The 25,817-nt window shown below is 45.2% G+C and overlaps 1 protein-coding gene across 2 annotated transcripts in view; it reads left to right on the forward strand.

The window, feature by feature from the left end:
- The first annotated feature begins 2,404 nt into the window (after positions 1–2,404).
- ASAP3 (ArfGAP with SH3 domain, ankyrin repeat and PH domain 3) overlaps positions 2,405–25,817 on the forward strand; it is a 398,324-nt gene continuing 374,911 nt past the window's right edge. Inside the window, exons 1-2 of one of the 2 annotated variants that reach the window (XM_086957572.1) lie at positions 3,529–3,662; positions 3,703–3,879. In XM_086957572.1, coding sequence (XP_086813698.1) covers positions 3,751–3,879 — 129 coding nt within the window. In that variant the 5' untranslated portion in view covers positions 3,529–3,662; positions 3,703–3,750. Of the gene's footprint in view, positions 3,880–25,817 lie in introns of both variants that reach the window. The other variant, XM_086957571.1, reaches the window with a different exon arrangement.

The following is a 25,817-nucleotide window of genomic DNA, read 5'->3' on the forward strand; positions in this document are numbered from 1 at the left end:
AACCTTCCCTTTCTTGCGAAGATCACAGAAAGATGTGTAGCGAAACAACTCTCTCACTGTATCAGGGACAATGATCTTCTTGACAATTGTCAGTCCGGCTTTATCCAAAACTGCAGCACTGAAACAGCCCTATTGCAAGTGATTGATGACGCGATGAGGATACTCGATTCGGGGGGGGGGTCCTGTCTCCTTATTCTCCTTGACCTCTCTGCAGCCTTTGACACTGTCAACCACGACACTCTCCTCAACACTCTGCAACAGAGAATGGGCATGGAGGGTACTGTGCTTAAATGGTTTGCTTCCTTCCTCTCAGATAGATCCCAAATGATCAAAATAGCGAACAGCCTGTCATCTCCTCTGGCGGTAGGTCAAGGTGTTCCTCAAGGCTCTATACTTGCACCTACTTTGTTCAACCTCTACCTAGAACCCCTGGGAAATCTCCTAAGTAAATCTGGGATCAACTATCACCTCTACGCAGATGACACTCAAATCTACCTCAAAGTTGCCTCCACCCACGATCTCACTATCCTTAGCTCAACTCTCGACTCCATTCAAAACTGGATGTCAAATCATCAACTGATTCTGAATCCCTCCAAAACTGAATTCCTCCTCCTCTCCTCCTCACTCTCCCCTTCCCCGGTTCAATCTTGGATGGATCAGACAAATCTACTCAACAATAAGCCTATCATTGTTGAAAGCGCAAAATCCCTTGGTGTCCTACTCGACAAGAATCTCAATCTAATCCCTCACATCAATTCCATTGCAAAGTCTGCACGATACCAACTGCGTCTTCTTTGGGGTATTTGTCGCTTTTTTCCTGAGCATGACCTTAAAACACTGGTGCAATCGCTGGTCCTCTCCAGACTGGACTACTGCAATTCTCTTCTTACTGGCCTCCCCAAATCCCACCTGTCCCCCCTGAAATCGGTCCTACACTCAGCAGCCCGTTTCATCTATGGGGCTAAAAGAAGCGACCACATCTCACCGCTGCTATCCTCCCTGCGTTGGCTTCCCATCGAGGCTAGAGCTATCTACAAGACTGCCTGTATCACCCACAAAGCCCTGCACTCCTCCTCTCCCCGCTACCTGTCGAATAAACTGAAACTCTCTGGAGGCTCTAGACCATCTCGGAATGCTGAAAATCTGCTGCTTGAACCCCCCACTTTCAAGAAGGAAAGATCGATGGCCCAATCCTTCTCAGGCAACGCAGTGAGAATCTGGAACTCGCTCCCGCCTCAGCTCCGGACTACCTCCTCCTCTCAGGCCTTCAAACGGGACCTTAAAGCTCTTCTCCTCCAAAGACACCTCCAAGTCTAACTCGCACCCTTGCCCTCGTTTGAAGGAAGACCTCCCATTACTGGAAAGTCTATTGGCCAGGTTTATGGTACTTCCTCCCCAGTGTGTTCTGGTAGTTTAAATGTCTACTATTATCCCAATACCTGTGTATGGTACCCTTTTGAAACTTGCACACGTCACTTTTGTTTTGTAACACACTGTTTGCTACCTCACACATTTTGTTTATCCTAGTTACTTGCACAAGTGCCTCCATTGCCTACGTAACGTTTGTTCTTGTAATGGAGTGTCTGCCTTTTATTGCAATTTTATATTTCTATTTGTATTTTGTACATTTTTTGTACCTTGCACCAATTTCACTTTCTTTCTCCTGTATTGCACCGATTGCTACCTCATGTATTTTGGTTGCTCACTAGTGTCACTTTTGATCCATGTAACCTATTGTTTGCATTTGTATTTTGTTCCTGTATGTCATTTTTGGTCCTTTTGTGAAGCGCTCTGACACCTTCGGGTAAGGTCCGCGCTATAGAAAATTGCATAAATAAATAAATCGAGATAACTTTAACCACTCGTAGATGTAGTAGACCTTTGTAGTCACTACCATTCCTATGTGATTCTTAGAGTTGATCCGTTTGTATCTCTTCCTTGAGTGACTTTACAACGTGTACATTTGGCAATGTGTTCTATTTGTATCTCTTTCCTGTATGACTTTACAACTTGTACATTTGCATTTTTTTCCTGATTGTATCTTTTATGTAACTCAGCTAATCCTAAATCCTTATGTATCGCAACTGGTTCTTTTGTAAAGCGCTCTGACACCTCACGCTATAGAAAATCGCATTAAAGAAATACAAAAAAAACAAGCACAACCTTGCTTAGTGCAGCGACCTTAACTACAAAAGAAGAGCAGACCCCGAGGCTGGGGTGTGGGCGAGTCGAGTGGGCGCAGGGGGAGGGGGTGTGTGTAGGGAGTCTGTGGAGACGAGGAGTAGCAGGCATGCGAGGAGACCGTGCAGGCAAGGGGCGGAGCAGGCACGAGCCCGGACTGCAGCGGGCAGAGAAGGGGTGGGCCAGACGCGGGGCCAGAAGACTTGGTTGCACCCGCCCCTCTAGCCACGTGACGCGGCCAGGAGCGGAGAGGCTCGTCGGTGACAACAGAGAACACCTCCTGGAGGCTGGGAGGCTCGAACCCGGGAAACAATAGCCTGGAAACCCGCACCGGGGCGCGCGAGGCTTGCACCCGAGGAGAGTGGAAACCAGACAGGGACCCCAACGGGGCAGGGTGCAATAGGCTGGGACCTGCGACTACAGCTCGGAGAGCACGGCGGAGGCTGGAACCTGTCTCTGGGAAAGTACAGTGGAGGCAGCAGGAATGCACAGGGGCTTCGGGGACCCCCAGCGCACTGTCCAGGAGAGTTTGTAACCTGCAGACTGAGAGTAAAGAGACTTATGCAGGTGAGCCCTAACCTTTCTGGAACCTTAGGAGTGTGCAAGGGAACTTAGACATTGGCCCCTGCGAAGGTGTGAGTTCAAATGAGTCTAGAACCAGCCGCAGGCAGTGAAGAACACAACTTTAGAACCTGCAACTTGGAGAGTACAAAGGAGGCTCAGTGCATCTGGTATACCGCAGAGCAGCTTGGTGTATGCAGCCTGGAGACCCCCAGGGACTGCAGTCTTGAACCTGCAGTGGGACAGCACAAAGGAGGCTGCAACCTGTAACTGGGGATGCTGCGTTCAAGGAAGTTTGGAAGTTTTCGCTGAGGATAGAAAAGCCTTCTTTGTCTCCGCCAGTGTCCGACACTTCAGACACTTGGAAAGTTTCGAAAGCTGCAAGGCTGACTGGAATCTGAAAAAGTTCGTCAAGTTGGAAATTTCCCGGAACTGATAAACCAACACTCACTCAAGGGTTTCGTTTACTGGAAATCGTAAAGGACAGCCCACCAGAACGAGGAAGCTGGAATATTAAATTGTTACAAAGTAACTTGGGAAACTTAAACAGGACTTTGGAATGAGAAAGGCTGGAGTGCGGGAAAAGAGGTGTGCACGGGAGAGCGGCGCCGAGATCTTTAAACAGCTGCTGGGAACCCGAGCCGGGGCTGACCTGCACTCCGGGAATGCGGGGAGATCGGCGCGATAGCAGGCGGTCTGTGGAAGTCTGTCACCTGAGCATGTAAACAGCTAAACGGAGACCGGCGCCAGGGCCAACGACTGGCAAAGCCACAGGGAGGGGCTGAGGTGCAAACACTCCCTTGATTGTGTCATTACTCCAGCAGCCGGAGACTCCAATAAACATCCTATATTCTTCCTCGGGCCTGCCTATTGATCAGAACATCCATCACACGTGCCGCGCCTCGGGGATGGCAGGCACGTGACACAGACCCTATGGCTCAATTCTCAGGTGTGTGGGTTTGCACCGCCCCCGCTCAGGTCTGAGGTCCGAACCCTCCAGTAGGCACCATGCCCGAGCAGATCAGCGTCTCCGAGTTCCTGGCAGTGACGTATGAGGACATCCAGAGCCCAGCCCCCACTGCCACCTTCGCCTCCAGCATGCACAAGTGCCGGGGGGCTGTGGCGGACTTGGAGGAGGTGAGTCTGGGGGTCAGGTGTAAAGGGGGGGGGGGGGGCAGCGTGGGTGTGTGTCTAAGGCAAGTGATGGAGGGAGAGGGACATTGTGGCAGAGATGGAAGTAAGTTGAGGGGATGTGACTGGAGAAAGGTAAGGCTGGTGCTAACGTTTTCCCCTTGAAATCATGGACCACATACAGCAGTTCTGGATTCTCACCTAAAAACCCTATGGAATGTGAGACTTGACGTCTTGGCCCGCCTCATTTAAATCGCTCGGGCCAACACAACCCCAAGCCTTGATTATAAGAGGAAAGTCCAAGGTTAGCAGATGTGGCTTCTGGAGCAAGTTGCATTGCTTGTGGGGTCTTGGGCAGAACTCGGGGGGGGGGGGGGGGGGCAGCAGGTTTGTGCAGGGCACCTGTTGCAAAAATAATGCCCCCCCATCCCCCTGTACAATGTGATGAGGGACCACAGCGATTCCCGCATCTATCAGATATTTATAGGCGATAGGCTGAATCAGTGGCATAACACAAAATGATAGTGCTTCAGAATGTGAAGAGTGGCCCTTAGTCTCGAATATCTCACAGATATTCATTGGTCTTGGGCTGAATGGGGTCCCCTGCACTACAGGGGCCTGTGTTACATGACTGAGCTGAATTGTGGAGGGGAGGGTGGTTGCAGGGGCCTGCGCTACCCCAAGAGGTGAGCTTGAGGGACTTTCTCTTGCAAATAGTGAGTTTGGGAAAGAACTGGAGAATGTTTTGGGAAGAGGGTCAGGTAGTACCTGCAATGGAAACTTACTGCAAGATGTTTGTTCACCGTGTGTGGTGGGCACTGTGCTAAAGGCTCTACAAGAGGTGAGTGGGGTAAAGATGCAGGAGGTGAATTTTGGGGGGAGGTAGAGCTACAGCAGGTGAATGTAGGTGAGAGAGATGCAAGTTGTGAGTTTAAGGGCAGCAGTAAGTGCGGGGGAGGGAATCCAAGCTGCAGGGCACCAGACTGTAGAGAGCAGAGCCGCAGGGGGTGATACGTTGTTCCTCACATGCTAAATAATGCATGCCTGTGGTCTACTTGCACTATTTATTGCATGTGATAAAAATAACGTGGTAATTAACACCCAGTTACAAGACTGAGAGGTCATTGAAAACCAGTGGCTTAAACTAACTTAAAACACCTCGAGCCAAAAGCAGGTGGAAAAAAAGTCCTGGAAGTGTAAGAAATGAAAGAAAAGTTGTAAAACAATACAAAGTAGCGAAGAACAATACATCAAAAACACAGTACATGCATCGTTTTAGGTGAGAACATAAAATCACCTACATAGCAGCGCATGGAGACAGGCACCTTTTCCATTCACCAGGTCCCAACTTAACCTATCCACATACGTATTAACACACTCACAGCAAATGTACTCTACTCATTCACTACAAACAAACCTTACACACATATCAATTTCTCAACACCCACTACAAAACCCCACAAACCTCACCTATACACCCTTCCATCCAAACTACTACACAATGGCACATTCACTCGCACACAAAACACAACCCTATCCCATACCACTAACCAATCCACTAGTCACCAACACAACCCCAACCTATACCATACGTAACTATATAACAGCCAGACACGCATTCCCTACTCATAACAGACCCCTTCCATCTTTTCATCCACCAACACCCTCCTCTTCTTCCCACACATATTACCTCTACTAGCAAGCAAATCTAACACAGACACACTTAACTCTTCATTCCCTCTCATGCACCACATGCACTCTTTACCAAAACACATCACCACCCCCTTTATTTTGCAGCTTCCACTCCCCAACAATACTTTACATACAAATACTTCTCAGAAGACAAAGACATCATCACCCCCTCTCACAACTCCTCAAAACCAAAACATAACACACACACAAGCACAACAAACTCTCTTCCAACATTAACTCATAATGGTTTCTGTCACAAACTAGAAACACACACTCACTCCCAGCCTCCTTACTACACAATTAATAAACACCCTAAACCAGCTACACTGCCAAGCTTCCTCTCTTCCCCGACACCAAACACATATACAGCAACACATCAACTCTCTTTTAACCATCTCTCATCAATTGGACAATTTAGAACCTTACAACATAAACCACATGCTGCACCACCACCCCTAACTCATAAACGTTCCACCCTAAACAGAAGCAGACAAAATAAGCAACATGCCACTATTTACAACTTTGTATCTCCATGTCTACTGCACAACAAGGCTACTCTACAAAAACACAGTTTACCAACTCACTCTCAACCACCATCTCCACCACCTACCCATGCAAATGAATCAAAATGCTTTCTTAGGCTGTTAGATGAGGAATATGATACAGAACAGCAACACTATTGTTATCCTCATACAGCTAATAACAGCACTAAGGACACACCTGCTACAAGTCCTCATAACACTGCTCACTCTTCTACAAAACAAAGTCACACCATCACCAAAACACATTCTGTAAACTACCTACTAATAAATGCTAGATCTGTCTAAAAAAGTCAAGCATCACATTTACGACCTTCTCACTGACACAAAACCTGACTTACTCTTCATAAATGAATCATGGTTGGGAGATGACATGGCTCCAGTGTTGCATGAAGCCATTCCTCTAGGCTCAAACTATTACACAAAATCGTATAGGCAAAAGAGGAGGTGGCCTAGCTGTTGTATTCTGGCAAACATTAAATATCACTAAAGCGGATGACATCTCCATACAAGGCTGTGAAACCCTCTTCACCGGATGCAAGCCTACATCATCTTCCTCCTGTAACTTCCGACTCCTTTACAGACCTCCACCTAGCAATGCAACATTCCCAGACATGCTTCTAGACACTGTTTTAAACCGTATAATGCTAGTCTCCAACCTATGCGTTCTTGGTGACCTAAACATTTGGTTTGAAAAACCCAATATTCCTCATCCAAAAATAATCATCACTGGGTTAGACACACCAAGCATATATCGGATCGTTAACAAACCCACACAAATCACTGGACACATCATAGATGTAATTTTTGCAAATTCAGAACTAGTTACCCGTTAACCCATTCGGTGCTCATGACGACCTCAGCTCGTCATGAGGCACAGTGCTCGTGTGCTCATGACAAGCTGAGCTCGTCATGACCACACCCATTTCTATTATGGTCCAGCAAAGCAGGGGAATATCTTAAGCAGCCAAGGTATTAAACAATGACTCCAGCCACATGACCACACCACCATTTGCTTGGTTTTCAACATAAAACAACACACCTTGAACCACCTTACATGCATCCACCTATCGAAAGAAAGAATGGTTTTTAGATGTCAGAGAAAGGGCGCAATGCCAGTATGGAAGCACTGTAGGACCAAGTAGGATGTGGTGCAACTGGGTGAGTGGACAACCATATAACCACTCAAAGGATAAGTCAGCAAGCTGTACTAATCCAACGTGACAATAAAGACATACCCTATGCACACACTTGAAAGGTAAAAAAATGGGCACAATATGTCCAAATGCAAATGTTCAATACAGTGCAGAGAAACAACAATAATATGCAAGTTGATGTAAATAATTAAACAAGTATTTGTAAAGAAATCTTGGTCTCCTTGTTTTAATCAATCACAGCTTGTGAACAACCAGCCGACACGTGTTTCATCGCATCTCGCGAATCTTCAGGGCTCCTGTGTTCGGAGTGCGCACTCCGAACACAGAGACCCGGGAGAACATGAAAGTGAAGAGACGTCTTTAAGACATAAAGTCCGGACGAGGCCATTGAGCAATCCCTAACATTCGCGAGATAAGAAAAAAGTATAGATATAGAGTGATTGACTTCTACACCCTCTCCCGGGCGACCCACAACCAGCGCATTACGCTTGCAAGCTAATTTAATTCACTTCGAAATTGAGATTGGATGGTTTTGGGCCCTTCCGGGTCGGAAATATCACCGGAAGAGCGACCGCTTGGTCCAAACACAACCATTGGAGCCCTGAAGATTCGCGAGATGCGATGAAAAACGTGTCGCCTGGTTGTTCACAAGCTGTGATTGATTAAAACAAGGAGACCAAGATTTCTTTACAAATACTTGTTTAATTATTTATATCAACTTGCATATTATTGTTGTTTCTCTGCACTGTATTGAACATTTGCATTTGGACATATTGTGCCCATTTTGTTACCTTTCAAGTATGCATCCACCTATCGACTGTGGAACAAACTTGATTTGAACACTTAGAAACACAACTAACATCCAGTACAGATCTAGGCACAATACATTCAGCTCAAAAACGATATGAGTGGCTACAGGAAGCTCTTGATAGCCTTATACCACTAAGAACAACACAACACAACAGAACAAAAGAAAACTGCCACCTTGGAGAAATACAGAGCTAAAAGAGATAAAACAGCAAATTAGAAATCTGCAATGCACCTGGTTCAAAACAATCACCACCAATCAAAACCAACTTCCCCTACAGTAATCTAACAGACTATGCAAGTCATCAATCAAAAAAGCTAAGAAAATACTATCCAGACAGATTTCAAGATGCTAAATGTGCAACTAAAGAATTCTTTAAAATTCTCACTGAGTTTCGTAAACCAAATTGCCTAGAAGGAGCTCAACCCATTACTCAAGATTTCTCAAACAAACTGGCAAATCAATACATGGCCAAAGCAGACACATTAGACTTCTATTTGAAACAAAGAAAAACCACCAGCACTTTAAAAAAACACCAAGAGTAGGCTAACCCAGCCTATGCATTCCTTCCAGGAAATATCACACAATGAATTTATAGACTTGGTCAAAGCTAGCAGGCCTGCCGGCAGCCCTTCTGACCCATGTCAGAAGGGCTGCCAAGTGCTTTATTCGGCCAGATGTCGCAATTCATTGACCATTCTGTACTTTTAGACTTCCAAACAGGATTGGCTTCTTCATTGCCATCTGGGATGAACTTAACCCCTTCCATGCTCATGACGAGCTCAGCTCGTCATGCAGCACAGTGCTCGTGTGCTTATGACAAGCTGAGCTCGTCATGAACAAGGGGATTCAAGGGGGTTCAGCATCCAGGGAGAATTGCTGTAGCATTGAAGTTGTTAAGAACACAGTTGACCGTAACAGGTTTGCTGCACTACTACTCTTTGACCTCTCCGCTGCCTTTGACATGGTTGACCATGACACTCTAATACAAAGACTCCACGAAGATGGCATGGAAAGAACTGCTCTCAAGTAGCACATCCTTCCTTCAAAACAGAACTAATGTCATCCATACTCTCCCTTTCTCACCCAAACTGTACTTAAAAAAAGCAGGGGTCCCTCAGGACTCTATCATCACACCCATGCTTTTCATCATCTATATGAAGTCATTACCGGCACTGATCAATGAATTTCACCTTATATGCTATTACTATGCAGGTGAAGCACAAGTACGCCTTAAACTGGAAAGCCCCAAGGACATTGGAAACTCACAAATTTTCAGTTGCCTTAGAGCCATTTATCAGCGGATGACATGGAGCCATCTCAAACTGAATGCTTCCAAAACGGAAATACTCTCATGTGGTGATGAGAAAAACTATGACCAACTCGCCACCTGGCCTGACAATCTGGGTACACCACCTAATGTATCTAAGGAAGTAAAAAACCTCAGAATTACAATGATGCCAAGCTTGCAATGAATTCCCAAAGTGGGAAAACTAGTAAGATCAAGCGTCATTACTTTAAAAACTCTGCAATGCATCTTCCCCCAACTGGGATTTCCACACAAGGTCCAGGCTACTATCTATCTTCTCTCTAAACCCGATTACACCAATAGCTTTTAACACGGATTATCTTTAACAACTATGAAAAGACTAAAATAAATTCAGAACCCTGCTGCCAGTCTACTCCTATGTGTAAAGCCAGAAGCACATATCTCCCCTGCCTTGAAGGCCCTACATTGGTTACCCCTTGCCAGAAGATCCACATTCAAGCTGCTTTGTATCGTCCACAAAGAGATAAATGGAACAGGACCACTCTTCATTAGGACTAAAATCCCCAAACACATTCAACAAAGTGACCTCTGCTCTAGATTGGAACTTCACCTCAAAACTGCACCATACAACAAAAAACCCATAAATGGCACATCCTTCTCTGTTCAAGCAGCCAGACTATGGAACTCTTTACCCCCAAACATAAGATCCACGGATAACTACCTTACATTCAGAAGACTACTCAAGAGTTGGCTTTTTCCCACAAACCACTATACTTAAGCATACATGTACAGCATACCTTTGCGTATATGATAATTTATTTGAACTGTATATATGTACCTAGATATGTGTATTCCTTTGTATAAACATGTATAATAATTATGTTTATAAATATATAGATCTTCATATGGTCTGCTTAACAAAAGTACATATTACTTATGGTTATATTATCTTATGTTTAACATGTATATAGGTTAAGGCATAAATAAGTACGTTTTTTATCATAACTATTTATCTACAATTGCTTCACTATCGAATTACACCCTCCACAACATTTTTTATTATGAAAACAAATACATTGTCTTAAATTACAGCTACACTTAAAAGTCAGAGTTTATTAAATACAACTTAAATCTACATATATTACCATCCTTATACATATATACCTTCCATGTACTTATGTATCTTTATATTTATTACTTTTTATTCAGCATCTCCAATGCACTACCCTGTATCTCAGCCTATGCAGCTTCCAATATATCCTCTACCTCAACTTTCTGACTCATCCCAAATCTCATTCTCCTACTCTCTCCAATGCACTACCCAATTTATCAACATATACCTCTCTCAATATATCCTCTACATCTACTGTCTAAGTCATCCCAAACCCCATTCTACTACTATGATCCCCCCAAAGAACCCTCCCCTATCCTTTTCAATCCAACTAACAGACTCGCATGTCCACTGCTCAAATTAATTTAATAATTCCCAATGAATCTTTTTTAGGTTCCAGAGTAGCATATAACCTGCCGAAAAGCGATTCAACACCTCATCAGCGGTAGCAAGCGCTATATAAATAAAAACCTATCCTAATTCTTTTTGGCTTCCAGAGTAGCATGCTACTCACCGAAAAGCGAGTTGATGCCTCGTATGGGATAGTAAGCGCTATATAAATGCAATTACAACCAACAACCATAGACAATTGAAGCCCTCACTGCTAGATTGCAGAAGCATACACACTTTCATTATTAGTACACCACTGTGGATGCAGTGATTAGGCCACTATATCATGCTATGCCAGACCTATGTTCTACTACCGTAAACTGGACAGCATGAGGATGGAAACCAGGCCACCAGTCAATGACCTCAGAGGGTGCAGCATTGCAGGGGGAGATCCAGTATTGACAGAGCAAGGCTGGAACCCATAAACATGAGTCAGGCTGAGATCCAGAGGCTCAATATGAGCACCATCCAAAACACATTTTCATCATTACGGATACCCTGGATCCCAACATAGGATTGTACTGCTATCCCCACTTCCTGAAAATGCTAGCAGTCCATGAAAGTTTTGCAACTGGCAACACACAGTGGACAGTAGGATAGAATTGATGTGTGGTATTCCTTAGTCAACTTTGAGTGGGCATCATATAGAGTTCCCCTTGAACACCCACACTGATGATGCCAGAAAAAAACAACTGTGCTACAGTAGGATTTCCTGATATTGTAAGGTCAGTTGAGTGCACTTATGTATGCCTGGTGACCTCACATAGAGAGGAACACGTGTGCTGCAACCGTAAAATGGAGCACACTGTTAATGTGCAAATGCTGTGTGATGTGGACCTGTGTGTACCGGACTGCTGTGTTTGGTTCCCTGGATCAAACCACAATGTCATAATCCTGCAGAGAAGTGACATTAGTCATACTATGGTGACGGATCACCTGCATCATACTGGGCAGACAAATCAACCTTTCATCATCAAGATTATAATGCACTACAATTTTGGTAGCTCAGTTTCAATATATACTAGCAATACCATTAGAGCGTTGTTAGGACCTGTGGCAGCACCTATATGGATCATTGTGAATAAGTGTAACACATTTTATCAGTCACTCTTCACCGTGATGATGATTCTTGGCCAATTCATCTTTTTAACAAGCACATGTACCATTCCATTCCATCTCTCATGTCTTTTAGCTTGGATTCCAATGACCTTGAGCCCTTCTGTCATGTCTTTCACTCCAGACATATTGAGGATGGTCAACATTTTTTCTTCACACTGCTTGAAGTAGAGGTGGAGGATTACCACCAGTTGCCAAGATTTAGAGCTTGTTCTTCACAAGTCACTTGAGTACCTAGCCTTTAAAGGTTTGGACCCTGTGTTTAGGTTGAGCCTGGGGAGTGCATGCGCTGCTCTGCGAGACATGCTGTATTCAGGTATGGACTTGAAGCTCTGCCCTTGTTCCGCCCATCTTTTCAACTAGCTCCTATTACAGTCCTTTCTTAATGGTTGCTTGTGATTCATGAATAGGCTTAGTAGTCCCTCATTAATACCGCCATGTCTGCATTTGTAACCTCCCATGAGGACTGGTCTTTACTTGTGGTGTTACAGTCTGTTTTATCTACAGTCAGTGAGCACTATTTTATATTTTACTTTAATGATTTTCCCCTAGTGCTGGCATGACGTGCTTTCCTGGAAGGGTGCCCGCTTGATCACTTGATTCTTTTAGCCCGTTAATTCCTGTTGTTTGTCCTGCCTGTTTCCTGCTGGTCGCCGCATCACTCTGTGTCGAGAGGGGGAGAGGAACTACAGCCCCCGGCACCACCGAGCGGCGCGCATGCGCATGTGTCACGCTTGAGGTATTGGCATTTTAAATAACAATGCCTTTTATTTATGTGTTTTGAAAACCTGGCGACACGCGCCATTTGCAAGTTTTCAAAACACATAAATAAAAGACATTGTCATTTAGAATGCCAATACCTCAAAGTTTCACAAATGCGAGATCTATTGCATTGCAAATGCTTGTTAATATTTTCAACATCATGTGGCTATGTTGATACAGTATTGATTTTGTCTTTTCTCCCCGTTCAAAGACTTGTTTGTTTTTATGTGGCATCTTCAGCATGAGATGGAACATTAGACAGTCAAATGGTTTACCAGCACTTTGGCCACAACCACCAGTTCAGGATCCTTTCCTGCTGGGGTCCATGATAGGAGAGTTTTGAAGTATTCTGCTTGTGATGACTAAGTGATAGCAGATCATGACAATGGATTTTGGTTGTCTTGTTTCAAGGTGCTTTGCCTACACACACCCGCCCATTTGTTGGGAGTTTCCTCAAGTTGTTATGCGTGTTTCTCTGACTGTTTCTATTCTCTATGGATACATTTCTCGCTCTGGGAACTTATAAAGCATGAAAGTGGGCACTTCCTGATGTTCTGTGAATGTGCTATTTATTTATCGGGCGCGGTATTTACAGCTCATTGTAAATAGCACATATTTCGGTTTTTAGCCCATGCAGTAAATAAGAATTCTGCTGGTCGTGGTAAAAGTTGATATTCAGTCTAATTTAACATCTGTTATTTCCCAAACCCAGTGGAGTCGGTACTTACCAGCTACGCAAGTTTGATGGTATTTGCCACCAAAATCATAATCGAGACCAAAGTGTTGTTTTCTGAAAGCTAGGGCTGACTGTATGTGTCCTAAGCGGCGTGAGACTACCTGGCAGCTAAGCAGAGCTAGTTGTGTTGGCGGGTGAAGCTAATGGTGCAAAATGCTGTTCTAAATGACAGACCTTTACGTGCCTGATAGGCAATGGTACAGGAGTCGAATCTGTGGCCTGTAGTGCATGAGCTGAGATTCGATGGAAAGCTGCTGGAGTTGAATATGAGGTCTGAGCTCTTCCGAGGTGAAACTGGAGTGGAGGAAGTGCATCATGAGCTGCAGCAAAGGACTTAGAAGTGCACTAGGTTTAGGGTTCCACCAGACTCCCATGTTATCAGAGGACGTGCTTCCCGGCCAAGCCTTTTGTGTGACAGCCTACTTCATCCTGAGCATTGCAATCTTTATTGCGTCGGTTGAACTAATCAATGTAACTCACCGGACAGCAACAATTTTTAGTTAAAAATCTATCGCTGGCAGCAGTGTCTATGATGACATAGAGTGAGGTGGTCGCCCTAACTGGATTGAACTTCAGATTTCTAGAATCACATAATTGATAGATTTGTGTTTAGAGAGCTCAAATAGACTATTTTAAGACACAGATGTTACAATCTAGTCTGTGCGGTAACTAACAACCAAACTCGTGAACTTTCCAGCAGAGCAAACTATGAGGCTGGTCCAAAACACACCTTGTGTATCGGGGTGTTGGGGCAAAAGCTTGTATAACTGTGCACTGTAGGTAATGTTTGTTCTCCATACGAGTTCAACCCAGTTCGGGGCAGCAGATGGTCCTTATGGATGTGACCCTTTTGTTAGGACCAGTGCACATTTGATTAGCTTCAGGGTACTATGGAGATTGTGCCACACTACTTTCAACCATCGTTTAAATGCTGGTGCATACATTTCTTGGAATCACAGGGTACCCCCTTTCTGAACTGTCGCCCACCTTGGTATGAGGGATTTCCTGTGTTTTTCAGCTTATACATCACCAAGGTAGGAGATAAGCTAAGCCGGGGACCGTTACTCGTTGATTTCAGAAGGTTTTTACTTTGTCCCATTAGCATGGTGACTCCTACCAGTCGTCTTGAAACAATGCACAAGCCCTTGGAGAATCTTGGAAGCAGGATTCAGAAAGCTAAGTCCAATCCTTTCACTCCTAGGACAGAACTAGCAAGCAGCAGACCGGCACTACAAAGCAACAGGCAGAGTGTCAGCCCCTCCTCTAGCATTCAGCTCTTCTTTCTGGCTGAATGACCTTTAGTCCAGAAGTGTTCTGATTTGAGAGTATCATAGGTTCAATACCTTCCTACCTTTGAAATAGGTAAACTTCAAAGGAAAGTCTTTATAGTGCACAAGACCCCCTCTTTTCCTGACCTGGCTCCAGACACACTTTAGACTTCTTTGTGTGAGGACAGGCACAGCCCTATTCAGGTGGCAATTGACAACTGCTCCCACCACTCTAGCTCAGGAAGGCAAATCAGACTGGTGATGGCCCATCAGGATATGCAAGCACACCTCAGCTCCCTTTGTGTGACTGTCTTGAGTGAATGCACAAGAGCCCAACTGTCACTCTAACCCAGACGTGGATTCTACAGACAGGCAAAGGCACAGACAGAATGGTTAACCAAGAAAATTCCCAGTTTCTATAAGTGCCATTTTCAAACACGCAAATTACAAATCTATTTCACCAAAAGATGTAATTTTAAATCGGGAGTTCAGAGACCCCCAAACTCCAAATCTCTATCTGCTCCCAATGGGATATTACATTTAAAAGGTATTTAAGGCAATCCCCATGTTTCCCTATTGGAGAGGTAGTCCTTGCAATAGTGGAAAAACAAAATTAGCAGTATTCCGCTATTAGGACATGTAAAACACAACACCACATGTCCTACCTTTTAAATACACTGCACCCTGCCCATAGGGCTGGATTGGGCCTACCATAGGGGTGACTTACATGTAGTAAGAAGGAAGGTTTCAGCCTGGCAAGTGGATTCACTTGCCAGGTCGAAATTGCAGTTTAAAACTGCACTCCCAGACACTGCAATGACAGATCTGAGACATGTTTGCAGGGCTATTAATTTGGAACAGTGCTGCAGGCCCACGGGTACTGTTTGATTTGCAGGCCACCTGGTGCACTTTCCTAGGGACTTACTGGTGAATCAAGTATTCCAATCATGGATAAACCAATCACCAATACAAGTTAGACACAGAGCACATGCAGTTTAGCACTGGTCAGCAGTGGTAAAGTGTCCAGACTCCTAAAGCCAACAAAAACAGGTCAGAAAAAATAGGAAAAAGTCAACACGTTTGGGGATAATCCTGCAAAAAAGGCCAGATCCAACACCTGTCTTTGGACAGTATTGTATATTGTAGTGTGGACTGTCATTGTATAGCACTTTGTTATGGTGTGGCGTGATATGGCCTGTCATTGTGTACAATAGTATAGTATGGTATTGCCTGTCATTTTATAGTCAGGTATCATATGGTATCCTATAGAATGGAACGGCATGATCTGTCATTGTATGGTGTGTTATGGCCTGTCATTGTATGGTGTGTTATGGCCTGTCATTGTGTAGCATGGTATGGCCTGTCATTGTTTAGTATGGTATAGCCTCTCACTGTATAGTACACTATGGCCTGTCATTGTATTGTATGACATGGTATGGTTCATTATTTTATGCTATGCTATGGCTTGTCATGTTATGGTATCGCCTGTCTTTGTATATGTATCCCATGGCCTGTCATTATATAGCATGATATGGGATGGTTTGTCATTGTATATTATGGCATGGCCTGTCATTGTAAAGGATGCTATTCTAGGGCATGGACTGTTATTGTATAGTATGGTATGATATAGTATGGTCTGTCGTATAGTATGGTATGGTTTGGTATGGTATGTCATTGTCTACTATGGTAGGGCCTGTCATTTTATAGTATGGTCGGTCACTGTATGGTTTGGTCTGTTGGATAGTATGGTATGATATTCTTTGATACAATGTACACATTAAGCTATGGAAAGAGGCACAGTAGAAGCAGCCAAACAGGCAAAAAAATCACATTATAATAATCTTTTCATGCTAAAATGTTCTAGCCAACCTGTAATTGTGCAAACATAATTAAATTTAAAACACATCCTCTTTTTTTGTTTTGTTTTTGCATAAAACATTTTAACCATGTCTAATACATTCTAAAAATCATTTAGCCAAGTGCAAACATGCCTTGGCATAGCCAATAGGTCTCGCCTTTGGGACCTTCTAAGTGTTTAGTCAGAGCTATTGACTTTGCCAATGTCTTTAAGCTATGCTGTAGAGAAGTGTGGCTACTGGCTGCTGTGCAGCATGCTGAAAAGTTATAATAAAAAAGTGTCAGAAGCATTTTGTTACCTTATATATGACCAAGGAAGGGTCTCGACCTGAGTATTTTTAAGCAGCTAAAAAGGAATATTTACACCTAAATATGAATATAACCACAGGTATTTATTTCATGTAATCCCTCTTTCGGTTGTAGCTGGAAATGTCTGTAAATGAAAAGATTCTGTTCACCCTAATGCTGTCTTCGGATCAGACAGAAAGCGCATTAGGGGGCCTCCTTGTGGCAGGTTGCTTCTGACACACTACTCTGGGCCTGTCACTGGTGCATTGTGGGTGAAAGCTAGGGTAGGGGTGTCTGCATCTATTTACTCCCTAGTTGTTCTTTTGACGGAATCTGCCTGATTTCCGGGAGTAAAACAGGTGAGTTCCTGTATATCTGCTTGACTGAATCCACGGAGTTTCCTTTTTCCAGACACCCTGACAAACTAATGAAGAACGCAGGTAAAATATGCTTTTTGATTCACTTTAAAAATGAATTACTCACAAATATGTATCGGAACTGAGGCATGGATGCAACTGTGATGACTGGTAGGCTGGGTGCATTCCTGAAAGGTCAGTGTCACTGAAAAGCCAGTACTCTGGGGCGGAGTCAGTCATATGCAGACACCCCCTGTCTAGGGCAGATGGAGGGGGTGGAGTGAGTCATGCTAGAGGGGCCCCTCTGACAGGGCGCAAGGGCTGGCACAAGTATTGGCGGTCGCACGGCTGACACAGGTGTTATACCAGTCACGTGCCAGGTGTACCCCTGCAAGGGTAGTATGTCTTCAGCCCCTTCAGCCATGCGTCCGGCAACTCTGAGAAAGTTAGTAATGCCGCTGGAAGATTAGTAGGGCTGGGGTAGAGTCACGCATGGCGTTAGTAGGGCAAAGGAAGAGGCACTTACCACTAAGTCGGACCTAAGGCAGGCCGAAAGTGTATGGAGAAAGTCAGTCAAATTTCATCTGCAGCATTTTCTGGCCATAGAACTGTGGCGGTTTTATGTGAGGCACCTCAGAAAGATAATAATGTTTTTGCAGTCTGTTATGCTTGAGGCCCCTCTTTGAAAGATGCCAAGGCACCCCCTGTCTTAAACAGAAGGATGGGGTAGATTTTGTTGAGTCACACATGGGAGGGCCCGCTGATCAGGCAGTGGGGCTGCGGCACAGTTCGTAGCACGCCAGTGGTATATCTGACAGGCCTGTGGGGCTTTTAAAGGGGAAGTGTCATGCCCGACACACACATGAACAACCAAGAGGGCTGGGGCAGTTTCAATCACGTAAATCACACTTCTGAAGGGCCAGGAAGGCTGGATGGAATTGAGTCACGTGACATGTGCATTTTTGAGAGGTCAGTGGGGCTGGAGCAGAGTCAGCTACATGTCATACATACACCTGAAAGTCTGGGGGAGATGGCGAAGAGCAGTCTCATGTCAGACCCCCTGTGACAGGCTAATAACTGTGGAGCATATTTTGTGGGGCAAGGAAATCAGTCAGTCACCAGGCAAGTGAATCTGAAACAGGCAATAGGATTGCAGTAGCCGCAAGATGCGCTCTGTGGTGGTGAGGGAGAGGAGTGTTGAAGCGCGCGCTTGAGAGAGCACGTGAGAGGAAAGCCTTTCTTTCTTCCTCCACGGAAAAATCTACTTGCTGGTATGGACTAGCAGTAGCATACCAATTGTCTGGACTCCGCGTTCATCTTCCGTTGCTATTTTCTCGCGTCACTTCCAAGTAGGAGCATTCAAGTGCAGCCAAACTGGTGGTGGTTCGGAGTCAGCCACACTTTTGAGAGGGTCTGGGTGTCAGTTCTCCTACATGTACTAATAAACCCACAGCTGTGTTTGTGCTCGGAGGGTGGGGGGAGGGCATCTATCGTGAGGAGGGAGGGGGAAATGCAGAAATATAGAAGCAGCGACGGAAAGGAAAGATAAGGCGGCTGTAATATAAATGACGTTCAAAAAATGAAGCATGGAGTCCGTGAAGCGGGCTGTGCTGATAGTCGAGCAAAGGGAAAGAAAAACAAGAGAGAGCCGTAACTAATGCTTATATTTTGTGCTGATAGTCGAGCAAAGGGAAAGACAAGCATTTGCCGCGCGACGAAAGTGTTTAGAGAGGGGGGCGGGGGGAGGGCGAGTGGAGTCCATCAGAGTGACGCGATCTGTCGTGGGGGAGGGAATTGAAGCACGGAGAGAGGCACGCAAGGCCTAATGAGCCTTGACAGAAGCCCACATGGCGGCTGCGTGCGTGCACGCCCACGTGCACTCAAGCTTGAGGCCAGGAAAAGCCTCTGGTAGCACTTTCAAAATCCCCTTAATAAAAGTCGAGCAAGCAGCGCATGCGCTGCTTTAGGCTCGACTTAAAAAACTAGGTTACAAACTAAACTAGTGGTTACTTAATAGTGATAGCGGAAAGCCATTTATGTATTTGGAAATTATTGTTAAAAGACCGAACTATTGCAGGACAAGGAAGGCCGGCGGCCAACACTCTATACCCCTCCCACCCCCCCCCCCCACACCCCCCCCCCCCCCGTGGCGCCTTTTTCATTCCTTTTTTCTGTTCTCTCTCTCCTCTCTCTTTCCTCCACTCATGTATGCTCCATGTAAATATATATTTTTTTATACAATAAAAAACTACAGAAATTAAAAAAAAGTGACAGTAACATTAGGCATGCTGGTTGTATTATGCTGTACCAAATAGTAGAAGGGGAGAGGATGAAACGTTAAAGGGACCAAACACGGGAAACACACACACACACGTTTACGATGTGCTGCAAGTAGAAAAACTAAATAAGCAGAGGCAGATAGTGAAAGCACTCTATGCAACTGCACTCTACGCCACTGCACTATACACAACTTTACTCTACACCGCTTCACTCTACACCACTCCACTCTGTTGCTCCACTCCACTGTATGTGAATGCAGTCTAGGCAACTGCACTCTACGCCACTGCACTCTACTCTGCACCACTGTGCTCTACGCCACTGCACTCTATGCCACTCTACTCTGCAATATTGCACTCTCTGCTACTGAACTCTACACAACTCTGCACAACTGCACTCTACACCGCTCTACTCTGCATCACTGCACTCTGCACCACTCTACGCTAAAGCACTCCCTGTCACTCTACTTTGTGCCACTCTACTGTACTCTGCACCATGAAAGAGCTTGGAGGAAAGAACCCACTCCCCAAAAAAAGAAAGACTATAGATGCACTATCCTTCTCTATAAAAAAGCTCTTAAATCCGCTCAAGCAGCTTTCTTCGAGGAAAAAATTAGAACTTCTTCCAACCCAGCCAAAGACACATTCCACATAATTAACAAACTTTTAAAGACACCCGACCCTCCCCCACCTGTGGATCCGTCTAAAGACCATTGTAACGAATTCGCTGAATTCTTCAACGTAAAAATTCAAAATATATTAAAATCTCTTCCTCCCCTCACAGATGATACTTCTCCTGATCCAGTGCCCCTCACCCAGTTGCAACCCGGCTCCGGTCTTAACGCCTTTTCTCCCGCCACAGAAGAGAATCTTTTCCCTATTTTTTCATCCATCAAAAGTGGCTCTCCACGTGACTCGGCCCCCCCCTATATCCTCAAATCAGTCACACCAACTATTCTTTCACCTTTGGTTCAACTCATAAACACCTCTCTCTCTCAAGGCATTGTGCCCCCAGGCTGGAAAAAATCTATTGTGAAGCCCCTCTTGAAGAAGCCACATCTTGACCCAACTGAATTGGGCAACTACCGCCCCATCTCCCTTCTGCCCATAGTGAGCAAAACGGCAGAAAAATTTGTCAACAAGCAGCTATCATTTTATTTCGAAAATAACAACCTTCTTCACCCTTCCCAAACGGGCTTTCGCCCAGGTCAGGGGACGGAGACAGCCATGATGGCTGTCGTCGAAGAAACACGCAAAATCTTGGACTCAGGAGGATCAGTGGCAGTGATCCTCCTGGATCTAAGCGCGGCGTTCGACACCGTGAACCATCACATCCTGATCCATAGGCTAAGGGCTCTAGGTATCTCAGGGACGGCTCTAGCCTGGCTGGAATCCTTCCTCCACAACCGATCCTTCCAAATTTGAGAGGGATCCTCTAAATCTCACTCCACTCCCTTATCCTGTGGCGTTCCCCAGGGCTCCTCCTTGAGCCCTACCCTTTTTAATGCCTACATGTCTCCCCTCCAGGAAATCGTGTCCCCTCATGGACTCAAGCTAGTGACGTATGCAGACGACACGCAGCTTGTAGTGTCCCTTAACCAACCTGACCGTTCCCCCGACAATCTCTACTCTTGCCTGTGTGACATATCTCGCTGGATGGATCGCTCCCACCTTAGGCTCAATGTCGAGAAAACGGAGATTATGGTACTGGGAAACCCAGCCTACTTTAATCCAAGCTCTCTTTGGCCTTCCTGTATGGGCCCAGCTCCGACCCCTAAACCTGCTATTAAAATCCTGGGCTTATGGTTAGACCAAGATCTTTCCTTCACAACCCAAGCTAGGAAATCTGCCGGAGCATGCTACGGTATCCTCAGGACCACCCGCAAAATTCTACCTTTGCTTCCTCAAGACACTAGGAAACTCATCATCCAGAGTCTTTTAATATCCAGACTCGACTACGGCAATGCCCTTTATCTTGGTGACCCAAAGAAAGTAATTGCCAAACTTCAGAGCGTACAGAACTCGGCAGCTCGGCTGCTAACAGGCACTACCCGTAGGAGCTCGGCAAAACCAGCCCTAAGGCTTCTCCACTGGCTCCCGGTGCAGGAGCGGGTCAACTTCAAGGCGCTCTGTCTGACCCATAAAATCCTTCACAACAAAGGCCCACCCATTCTTAAACATCTTATCAGACACCATGTTACTAAAAGAAACCTGCGCTCCGCTCATCTCCATCTGGCATATGTACCTAAGATCAAAAAGGCTCGCTCGGGAGGCCGTCTTTTCCCTTTTATTGCCCCCAAATTGTGGAACTCCCTCCCCCTTACCCTCCGAGCGGAACCTAACCATCTCATGTTCCGCAAGGGGCTGAAGACTTGGCTCTTTCCCTGATTTCTTTCCTCCTCTGCCACTACCTCCATCATCAGCGCTGGGACGCTCAAGGGCAGCCATGCGTTTTACAAATCCCTATTTCATTTCATTTCATTTCACTGCATTCTACGCCACTGTAATCTACACCACTGCACTCTGTCAATCTGCTCTTTACCCCTGCACTCTATACCCCTTCTCTCTCCACCACTGCATTCTTTTATGCAACACTCCTATTTACATCACCGCATTCTACAAGGCTGAATTCTGTGCCACTGCACTCTATACCATTATACTCTGCAACACTCTACACCAATACACTCTACATCAGCCCACTGTACTCTATGCCACACGACTCCACGCAACTGCACTCTACTCTACGCTACTGCACTCTACGCTGCACCACTGTGCTCAGCACCACTGCACCCAACACCACTGCTCTTTACTCAACACCACTCTGCTCGGTGCCAATGCACACTACGCCACTCTACACCACTGCACTCTACCCCACTCTGCAACATTGTGCTCTACGCCACTCTACTCTGCATCACTCCACTCTATACCTCTGCAGCACTGCACTCTATGGCACTCTAATCTCCCTGATCCACTCTAGACCACTCTACTATACTGCACTCTATGCCACTCTACTCTATACCACTGCACTCTGTGCCACTGTACTCTACGTCACTCTATTCTGCACCACTGCACTCTACACCACTCTTCTCTGCTCTACACCAGTCTACTGCGTACAACTACACTCATTGCATTGCACTCTACTATGCAACACTCTAATCTACGCAGCTGAAATCTATGCCGCTGTACTCTATGCCACTATACTCTGCAACTATCTACACCAATCCACTCTATGCAACACTCTAATCTACGCAGCTGAAATCTATGCCGCTGTACTCTATGCCACTATACTCTGCAACTATCTACACCAATCCACTCTACACCCGTCCACTCTATACCACTCCACACTACACCACTCCACTGTATGCCACTCTCCTCAACTCCCCTCTGTGGCAGTCGAATACATGACAGACTATGCCACTCCCCTCTACAACACTCTACTCCACTCTTTGCCATTCCACTCTATAACACTCCACGCCACTCTCCCTTACGCCACTAATTTTTTGTCATGCTGAACATCAGTCATGCTGGTGTACAACATGGCTAAAACACATCACCAAAACCAATAGGCACGGCCTATTGGCTTTGCCAATGCTTGTTTTACACATGTTAAACCTGTCTAGGCTAAGGTTCCACCTGGTTAGTAACAGTTTAACATTCAAATACTGCAATAGGCAATTGAACGGTGATCAGACAACTTTTGTGAAGAGCCTTCCGCTGCACAGAAACACTTGTCCCTACATGTTTAGTAACGTTTGATCCTTTTGAGCTAGAAACATTTTTTTTGGCAAATTAGCAAATTATGCTGCAGATGATGGTTAATGTGGTAAAACCATAAAAAATGTTATGGCCACAGAATTGCATAATTCCAGTGGCCTTGTATTGTGTTCACGCCCATGGGTCGTTCATCATTAGGTGGGATTATAGAACATATGCCATGGTTCCCCGTATTCAATGCATGCCGTCGGCTTCCCATTTGTTGCTCCCTGGTAGATTCTGTAGTAGGACTGGGTGGTGAACTCTGCTCCATTCACAGAGTTTGCAGGGTTTTTCGCCCTCTGCGGAGCACGTGTAGTTCCGAAACACTTCGCACCACGTAGCAAACCAGTGTTTTTCCTAGCTCATGGTCGCCAGCGTCAAGATTGTGAGCGCAAGCGAGGAAAATCCACCTCCTGGTGAGACTTCTCAACGTGAGTGGTTGCCCTTAGTCGTGACCTTTCACGTTGAGAAACCTTCCACTCGTGTTGAGAAAGCTGCTGCTCGGGTAAAAAATCTACTTGAGTAGCAAGAAAAGAATCAGCTTCCTCTTGCGCTGCGCATGGTGCAGTTCGCACTGATTTTACAGTGCGGGACACCTCCGCAATGAAAATCAACGTGAACGGCATGACCAAACACACTGACCCCCTCTCTTCAATGGCCTCGCGCTCTGCCTCGCCCGGATTCCCTCTTCCAGGGCCCTCTACCTACACTCCCTGCTCAGGGCTACCATGAGCCTAGAGTCGCCCCTGACAACAACCCACATAGGACACGCTGCAATTTAACACTCTTCCAACCAAGCACTCCCCCAAAGTGTACCATGCTATGTGCCCCATAAGAACTATAAAGAACTATAAATAAAACGTGATTAAAATACAAGTATACTTCACAGAAAATAGTGTCCTTTTCGTGCCGAGCAAAGCTGTGCAAAATGTAACAAACGTGTCACAGACATATTCTGCATTCGTTTTACGAGGTTGGCTGGGTTAATTAAAGTGAAAATTTGTAAATAAAAAAACGAAGCTCGGGTGATGGTAAATGGGAAAATTTGAAACTTGGCAGAAATCACAAAGGGTCAAAAACGGGAGCTTCGCCAAATGTGACTTCTGCGTTCCGGGATACGCCTGACTCGTTACAGAGCGAGGGAGAGGGAAATTGGAAGCGTCGGGAAATATTTGAAGTGCTGCATGGATTGGCCACGTTGCAGTGGGAAAGAAAGGGGGGTATGAGACATCATGTCTTCGAGCTCTTGATGCACTGAGAGCCCCGCATTTGATGGTGATTGTCCAGCAACATTTATGTGTTTTTTTTATAAGTGTTGGCTAGCCTTTTCGGGTGTCGCGTCTCTTTAACGTAGTTCAGACTACAGAAACAAGTTGATTTGCAACCTTTTCAGATAAAAAAAAGCCTGCCATTTGTTCGTGTTAAGACAGTGGCTAGAAGCTGGTACTTCAGGATTCTGTAAAATCCTCTGAACTTCACTTAAGACTCATTTATATAAATTGAAATTACTTTGGAAGTGATATATTTTTTCTTGTATTCACTTCTAAGTGTATATTTGAAAGAAGAAAAATATATTCCTTTACAAAATGTTCATTTTAAACTTGCTTTGACGTAATCAGGCCACCCTTGGATTAGTGTCACGGAGCACAAGTAAATGAGTTGGGTCTTTTTGCACATGGGATGGGACATCACTGAGTGATATGTGTTTTATAACACTCCATACCAGCCAACATAAAATTATTCCCTTTGGTCATTCTAATGTCCTATCCAAGTTACAACTTAACGCTTCCATAGTTTATGCACCTTAGCATTTCAGAATCTAGGGGCGGATCACTGGTTTTGCACAGTTGCCGGGCAATTATAGCTTCAAAAGGCAGTTCAACCCGGTGTAAAATCGCCTGGTACCAAGTACAGGCTTGCCCAGCGTTGGTGCAATTCATGTGAGACGCCAAATCGGATCGGAGTACTGTCCGTTGCGCTGTTCGAAATTGAGGATATTTGTTGCTAATGTGAAGATTGAAGATAGATCTAAGCTGAACTCTCACTCACCTCATGCAGGAAGTGCCATAACTGGAGTTTATATACTGGTCATTTAAACCCGAAGACAGTTGTTCGTGGTGGATACTGACTATACCACTTGTATATTCTCAGTCCATGCCCTGATGAAGACTGGGGTTATTACCAATAGACGAAACACGTGTTGGCAAAAACTGTGACTGTCAGTAGCGTTGATGAAGAACTGAAGCGCAATCAAATATAACAAGATCTGGAATACAGACCAAGGATGAACATTTACAGATAACCACTGTGTGAATTAATTACGGTCATGCACTACATGATTGTGGCTCAGGAAATTGATTTTGTATTTAACCAAGACTTGCCCGGCGTTGGTGCAATTTATGCGAACTAACCCATGATGTTAGACTTAGCTTTGAATACATATTTTCTTAGCCCTATGACAGCATCACACATCATGTTGGACATGTTGACTGGCTGAAATTGTCCTGCACTAAGTATTTGAAAGGTCCTGTTGGTGCTGAATTTAGACAAGTACTAGCTCCC

This window comes from Lissotriton vulgaris, chromosome 2_1 (genome assembly GCF_964263255.1).
Source record: "Lissotriton vulgaris chromosome 2_1, aLisVul1.2, whole genome shotgun sequence".
Lineage (NCBI taxonomy): Eukaryota > Metazoa > Chordata > Amphibia > Caudata > Salamandridae > Lissotriton > Lissotriton vulgaris.